This window comes from Coturnix japonica, chromosome 5 (genome assembly GCF_054131305.1).
Source record: "Coturnix japonica strain WE chromosome 5, WE-NBRP24, whole genome shotgun sequence".
Taxonomy (NCBI): domain Eukaryota; kingdom Metazoa; phylum Chordata; class Aves; order Galliformes; family Phasianidae; genus Coturnix; species Coturnix japonica.
Genome location: NC_140667.1, coordinates 12,458,542 through 12,466,551, shown reverse-complemented (window position 1 = coordinate 12,466,551; position 8,010 = coordinate 12,458,542). Strand labels below are relative to the sequence as shown.

General features: G+C 44.8%; 1 protein-coding gene across 7 annotated transcripts in view; it reads left to right on the top strand.

Moving 5' to 3' along the window:
- Positions 1 to 1,594: 1,594 nt before the first annotated feature.
- KCNQ1 (potassium voltage-gated channel subfamily Q member 1) overlaps positions 1,595 to 8,010 on the top strand; it is a 314,910-nt gene continuing 308,494 nt past the window's right edge. For all 7 annotated transcript variants that reach the window (XR_014947023.1, XM_015863924.3, XM_085550022.1 and 4 more), the window contains exon 1: positions 1,595 to 2,095. Coding sequence is in view for 6 of the 7 variants with exons in the window: in XM_015863924.3 (XP_015719410.2) it covers positions 1,698 to 2,095 (398 nt within the window). In the remaining variant the exon portion in view is untranslated. The remainder of the gene's footprint in view (positions 2,096 to 8,010) is intronic.

Sequence of the window (8,010 nt, the reverse complement as noted above, 5' to 3'; positions counted from 1 at the left end):
TGTTACAGGTTACAACCTGTAGGTTTTCCCTACATGATTTTTTATGCAGAACTTCCTTTCTAAAATGCTTAATATATTCCTGACTTCACCATTCCCCAGGCCAGAGAAAGCCTGGTTAGCTGTAATTTAGTTCTGTTTTGACCAGGTGCAGGAAAAGTTTCTTCTGTTGTGCTGTTCATATTCTTACTTTGTTCTTCTTGTTTTGATGGTGGGAGAAAAGCTTTTTATGGGTTTAAAGACAAATCTTGCAGATTCTCCTAGCATTTGTTTTTGCATTCCTAACAAGGGGTTTGGATTCTTCACATCTATAAATAAGTACTTTATAAGAGCCTACAGTCTCACTTATTTACATTAGTGAAGGAACTTGCCCAGTTCAGCTACCATACGTGCAGCTTGACATTTGAATGGAACTGCAATTAGCAGGGTTATTTGTGTTTAACTTTATTTAGCACCTTATCTTCCTGCAACATTCTTGTCCTTGTACCAGCATCAGCCATGAACTCAACAGAGCTCTTACTAGTTCTGCTCTATTCTGGGTTAGAAAAAATCCCCAACAAATCCAAAAGAGAAACCAAACCAACCAAAACAAAAACCAGCAGCGCTCCAGATCAAAAAAGGAAAAGGTTTTCTTTAGCTCTGGGGGAAAAAAATAAATTAACTAAATGTCTTTGCAAAGGCTTTTATTAAGATGATAAATTCACTCATATGGCAGTTAAGCAAGTCATAACTCACTCCAATATGCAGGAAAGCTATTGAAATCTTCAGAATAACCTGGCATTTATTACCAAGCATGTGCACCCTTCCACAAGAGTGCTGGTGAGAGACCCAGCTGGCAGGCAATGCAATCCCATGGAACTGTTCTTATTGTTCTATAGCCTGCCTAATTACTCAGCTGTTTGCTACCCTGTAGTTCCTAAGAGTGCAAGCCTGATGGTTGAACCCTTATTCACAGAATCGTTTGAGCTGGAAGGAACCCTTAAAGGCCATCTGCTCCAACTCCCCTGCAGCAAATAGGGACACCCTACACTAGATCAGGTGCTCAGAGTCACATCCAGCCTCACCTTGAATATCTCCAGGGGTGGGGCATCCACCACCTCTCAAGGCATCAAGGACCATCTCAAGGACCTCAAGCCAGGGTCAAACATATAAACCTGTACAAAGCCTGTCCTTTTAGCTGTTACTAAAAGCAGCCCCCAGGCTGGTTTGGAGCTCTCCTCCCCACTGCTGAAGATCTGCACGTAGCACGTCCCTAAGGCTCTGGCATTCTAAATTCGAAGGTGATGGCTCATCCCGTGGATCGTGCCAGTGACAGTCCTCAGCACTGCAAAACCTTTTTTGGAGCACTTTGTCCTTTTGGGTGACAGCGGGAGCAGGAAGACGGGACAAGCTGCCGGTTGGGGGACGCTGGTAGCTGGCTGCACCCTGGTCCTTTGCCATGGAAGAAGCCGCGTGCTCGCTGCAGGTGTGTGCACAGGTGCTGGTAAGCGCACTGATGGAGCAGCGCCTCCGGGCGGGCGGTCCCAGGGCTGCGAGCAGGGCACGGCCCGGATCCGACCCGCCCCGTCTCGGCTTCCCTCTCACCTTTCCTTGCCCGGAGCCGCCCCCGAGGGGCAGGGCCAGCAGCGGCGGCGGGAGGACACCCGACTCTGGCCGGCGGCTCCGTGCGGCAGCGCAACCCCGACGCCGCCGTCTCAGCCATGTCCTCCAGCTCTCCCCCGGGCGAGCACAAGAGCCGGAGCCTGGGTCGGCTTTCGCTGCCCAGGAAGGGCAGTATGACGCCCAGCAAGAAGCCCTCCTCGCTGGAGCTGGCCGAGAGCGTCCCCAACGCCCACTACACCCCGCTCCCCGAAGCGCAGGGCGGGCAGCCGACGGCCAGCAGCGGTCCCGGAGCGTCGAGGGAGCGGCCGCCGCACGCGAAGAGCGAGGTGGTGGTGGTGGGAGCGGAAAGCACGCGGCCCCCGGTCAGCCTGGACCCCCGAGTCTCCATCTACAGCCTCCGCAAGCCGCTGCTGAGCCGCAGCAACATCCAGGGCCGGGTGTACAACTTCTTGGAGCGACCGACGGGTTGGAAGTGCTTCGTGTATCACTTCACCGTGTAAGTAGCCGTCCCGCGCCCGACCCACCTGCGCCACGCGGTCGGGCGGCCCTGAAAGTGGTTTTCGTCTGTACAGGCTCCCGGGGCTGCCCCTGGGGGAGCGGCGTCCCCTCCCGGCTGCTGCCCGGCTTCGGAGCCGAGCTCAGCTCGGTCCCTGCCGGTGCGGCTCGCTATAGGTGTGTTACGTTACGGCACTCCTGCAGGGGGAGAGCAGCGCGGGTGAGCGGAGGGGATGCTCCTTTCTCTGGCTTTGTAAAACCTCTTTTGGACCGACTCCTCGCCCTCTCTGGTCCGAGTGCCATCGCTGCTATTTTCAGGCAGGAAGGACGATGACTGGGAGGGTGTTAGAGCTGCAAGCAAGTTAGAAATGTTGAGTGTAACCACCAGAGGTCTGTGCCCACCCTCAGCCGTCGCCTGTCGGGTGTTGGGAGGATCTCCTGCAAGGGAGATAATCGCTTTGTAATCGTGGGAGGTTTGCGTGTGTTAAAAGTAGGGGACAAGGTCAGGCCGAGCTGGGAGACCTCTTCTTGTCTCTATTGGTGGGCTGATGGCTGGGCTAGATGGTCTTGGTCTTTTCCAACCTTAATGATTTGATGACTCTGTGATTGTGTACGTATACACACCTATATACGCACCTATATACACTACATACGTTTGTGCTTATTTCAAGAACTAGAGGTGAAAGCATTTTATGGGTCAAACCTGAAGATAAAAGGCAGTTTAATTACAGTGATCTTATAGTATTCGGATCTCAAATTCTAGAGTAACTTTTATTTCTAAGCAAACTGAGGCTCTCATTCCAATTTTCCCCATTTTGGGATTCTGGAATGGGGTAAATGGTACCAGCTTAGTTTTAGCAGAGAGGAAGCATCTGTAATCAGAGTGTGTATTTCAGTGGGAGTTGGCTGTATACAACTGCTAAGATAATTGTGGGTCCTGCTCTGTTTCAGATGATCGTAGTGCCATTAGATGACAAAACAACTAACGGCCGTAATTAAGAAGTGTCAAATTGTTCTGAGTGAATAATATACAACACTTTGAGGAACAGGAAGATCTCTAAAAGGAGACTGAAGCAGACTGCTTTCACAGTATTGACTCTTTTCTGCTGTGTGAGATTACTGCTGTTTGTGCTATGAGCATTACCCCTGTGCTTTCCCCTTTCCAGTAGAGCTGTTTGGATGCAGTGGTGAATGACAGCAATAGCAAACATTCTCAAGCTTTTTAACTAAGCATTGTGCAAATTCCTTGTCTTAAGGCTTTAAAGGGACGGAAAGGTGTACTCCTGTCCTGATGTTTTTCTTGCAAAGCAATCAGTAAGTGCAGTCTGTGTGTTTTCAGGAAGCTCCGCTCAAATTTCCCCCAGCACAGGGAACTGAATTTGTACCAGCCTGAACCATCCCAACATCTTCTAATTTCTGTGTCAGATAAGCCTGCGCTTTCTGTACCTGTGATAATAATGTTTGAGGTTTCTTCTGGTCTTTGGTCCATGCCCTTCCAACTCCCTCTTGCTTTCTGCTGGACCAGGGAATGCTCTCTTTGAGTACTGCTGCTGCCAGCAAGATGTTGAGCATTGGTTGCTTAATTCCTGCGGTGCACGAGTTTAGGATTAAAATTAATGGAAAAGGCAGACAGTTGATCTGATTTGGGGAAGGTGTATTTTGGGGGGATGTGGGACCTGTTTTCTGCATTGGTTTGTTAAGAGTTTTGCATCCAAAATCTCTTGCCAAAATGAGCTCAAAATACCCATGTAACTTACCTAGATCCTCTTTGTCATTCCCTCTGCTGGCTGCCTCTCACTATGTTCTGGAGGATTTCAGTTGCATAAGAGGTCTCAGGTTCTCCTAAAGGTTCAGAGGATAAGAAGGTAGAACAGGACCAGCTTTATGGAGCAGTGTTAAAGTAGTAAATAAAGACCAAAATTGGATAGAATTCTGGCTAAGATGTTGCCTGAAGGTAGGAGTACAGTGGTCTGTATTTTCTCTCTATAGCACTCATCTACACCATATAGAGCATGTAGCCATGTTCTTAGTTACAGACTGAAAGGATAGACTGAAGAACTATATAGAATAGTCAAAGTAACTTCTTCTGGACCTGTGCCTGTGGCTGTTAAAAGCTTGTTTATTAAGCAAGAAAAGTTACATCTCCTGACTGTCACACAGATTGACAATACCTGAAATACCTCTTTTCCAAGAGGTGAAATGTATGTTCTTTCTCAGTTTTTAATTTCCCTGAATAATGTGATATCAAAGTCACTGATTAAATCCATAAAGTTCTGCAAAAGTCTCTTCTGAGTTGTTTTATATACTTCTGAACAAGAAGAATATTAAATGGATTATTGTACCTAACTTATACTAGATTTCTATAAGCTGTAGAAATAGTTTTGATGGGAAGAAGGAATGGTGAAAGGGCTATTAATTTGCCACCCTAAAAAGCCTGACTAAAATACTAGTGGAGATGATAGAAACTTTTCTTTCAGCTACAGGTTGCATTGAACTTTATTTAAATATGCTAAATATGTAACCTATGTATGCTGAATTCTACCTGTGCAAATAAAGAGCTGGAAATTTACATGCATAGTTTCTGCAAACACAACTGATGGTTGCTTAGAAACTTGGATTTTGCACATCAGAGTCAGAGCTTGCCCTGTGGCATGGTTATATGTAAATGTCCTTCTGGAACCACCAAACCCATGGCTGAGGAAATGAGTGGGTTCCACTGTTCTCATTGACCTTTGGAGCTAGGGCATCTTATCACACTTATCTTAGTGGTGTACCTTGAGATACTGGCTTTGAGTGGTGAAATGTTCTATAGTGTTAGCCAATCATGTTTTGAGGTTGTGTTAAGAGAGGTAGTAGGGCAAAAGAATCTTAATTTCTGTCTTTACATTGACTCACTGAAATCCTGAGCCTCTGTTCCTGTGTTGGAAATGACTGTAAAGAGGAGTCCTAGATTTCCAAGAGGGATGGGTTTCTTTTCACCTTCTGTAAATAGTTTTAAATCAAATGTCTTAATGTGTTTGAAGAAACTTAAGTCATGAGCTTTCTGGTGTTTTCTTTAGTCTTCTGTATGGCAAATAACTTCAGGCAACATGTACTGTGTGTCGACTTCCTGTGCTCTTTGAAGTGTTGGCCATTATCAGAGGGAAAAATTCACAAGTAGATGGATCATTGGTCTGTTCATGTATTGCAACTCTCTTGTGTTGCCATGCAGGATAAGTCCTCTATCTTATCTTTGTATTGATTTATGTACCCAGTTCAATTTACTTTGCCTTTGTATATGTTCAGTTTAATCAGCCATGATTGTGATTGAATTTTCTTTGAGGTGTTTACATAAGCTTGGGCTGGCTGGTGGCTGGGATTTGGGAGACCTGTCTGTAAAGGCAGATGGCAACTCAGAAGTGTGAATGCAGAGGTGAGGAAAAAAGGCAGCTACATGGTCTGCTCCAAAAGTAATGCCTCATACTTTATTATGTTGGCCCACAACATCGGAGGCAAATGGTGGTGGTATGGTAGTTGAGGTTGAACTTTCCCACCAATATTCATACATTTTGTTTATGTGTGACAGATGGGAACAGAGAGGCTGTCTGACTCGGAATTGTAGATGAAGCAAAGTGGTGTCACTGAATTTCTCCACATGAAAAAATTGCCCCCACTGATATTCATTGATGCTTGCTGAGCATTGGTGAAACCCATAGCTCATGGTGGTGACTGTTCGGAAAGTAGAGTTTTTTAGATCTCGAAGATCACCCAACTGATCAAGGAGTGTATCTGGACAAAATTAAGTGGAAACAAGGTGATAAATGTGCCTTCCTCCTGCCTTATCACAAAATCTAGTGATTTGTTTAGAGTGAAGTGGACATCTTTTTGCAATGTAGTACTCTGCATTTATCAGTACGTCTGGTAACATTTTTGTGTGAAATAAAAGAGGATCAGAAAGAAAACTTTCCCTGCTCCTGGAGTGGAGATGAGCCTCGTCTGGTACTGAAGTTGACTCAATGCGTAAGACAGCATGCTAATGGTTAGGAGTTGCTGTTGCAGGATTTGCTCTGTTACCAATCATTCACATACTGATGTTTTTGAGTCTTGAGCAGATTTCTGATACGGGGCTGTGAAATCACAGTTTCTTCACGTGTAGGGTACACCTTGTGATACTAAAGAAGAAGTGGTCCAACCAAAGTGTGTAATTTACACCAGAGTTTAACTTGGTATCCTGTCAAAAGTGTCCATTTATGTACGGCACATATTTTCAAGGAAGATGAAAAGGTTCAGTTGTTACTATTGCAGATGTTATTAGATGAACAGAGCATGATAATTTCACACTGTGTGAACAAAGTGATAGCTATAAAAATAATTGTTGTTCAGCACAGGTGTTGTGCAGAAGGAATGTAGGTTTTTCTCCTCCCTCCGTTTCTGCTGCTGCATGACACAATGCAGCTCCTTAGCTACAGTTTTACATGAAGATGCTTCTTTGGACTTGTGTGATAGGGACAGCATTTGTGTTGGATGGCATACAGCTTTCTTCTCTTCCACTGTGCTGTGTTTCCCAACCTGTGAACAAGCTTGGAGCTTGGAACTGCGTGAGGCAAGGGAGCTGTGTGGGGGCAAAAAGCCTTTTTTACTGGTGCTATTTTACTGGTGATGTTCAAACTTTTGAGTAGCTGATGGGAACAGGAAGCTGTAAACTTTGGAACACTAATACTCAGTGAAGACCAAATGGTGTGTGATGGATGAGCAACTCTGTGGAATTTGTGCATAAAGGTGATAAATGTTATCAACTTGGACAAGCTTTCCTGCAAGTAGGCTTTCTCTTCTCTTTTCCAATCACCCTTCCAGTTTAACATTCCGAGTTCTTCTCCTGTGTTTGCTTTCCTCTGGGAGAATATTATAGCTTTAAAGTTGCACATGAATGATCTTAAGAAAACAGGTAAGTGCAGTATTCACTTTTCTATATCTGTCAAATGGTTGGCTGGGCAATTCTGGCACACTTCTGTGCCCTAGCTATTCTAGTTCCAGGAAAAAGAAAAAAAAAAAAAAAAACCCAAACATGTAAGGCTGCCTAGATAGGCCTTTTTCAAAACCTTCATTGCAATTGAATCAAAGCTAAAGTTGGGATTCAATTGCAGTGAGCTAATTAGGCTGAGATCCAAGTGCCTGAGCAGTGGATTTATTACAAACAGCAGTGCCAGCATATGCTGTTGGGGGCTATGCAGAGGCACAGGGCTTTTCTGACTGTAAACTCTGCAGTACCTCATTAATTTTGTGTGTTAATAGATTGTTGAATGTGCTCTGGTGGTTGAACACAAAAGCTGTGAGTGCTTGCTCATTCAGTTTCAGTTATAAACTACTTTTTGTTGGGGGCACGGTGTTTTCTTTTGCCATCAAGAGGTCCAACACAAGTTTCAAATAAGTTGGAAAGTCGCCAGTTGCAAATAAGCCTAATGGATACTGTTACTGGAGCTAGAGGCTGGGAAGAAAGATGTCTGGTGAGGTTTTTCTGTATCATACTGGTTCTTCTCATGCAGTCATGCTTCATCAGCATAAGTTCCTGTGAGATCCATTATAATATCTATAATGGGAGAGCACACGTTTGCAAGCTTCTTCTAGGCTAGTAACTGTATTTTAGCACCTACCAGCCCCACATGTCATAACAGAGATTGCTCCATTCTTAAATGGGAGATTCTTCCCTTAGCACCCACCCTTTGCAACAGAGAACTTAGAATAGTTGATACATATAGGGTAAGGTAAAGCTTCCTCAAAACTTAGGACAACCAACATGGTAAAAGCAAATGTTACTTTTGAACCACCCCATTGTCAGATCTGCCCATGATGTAAGTTAACGTATCGTCTGAAACATTTCAGTATTGTTTGCTTGTTGTAGTGTCTGTATGTGAGGGCTTAATGTAAGAAAACTATAAC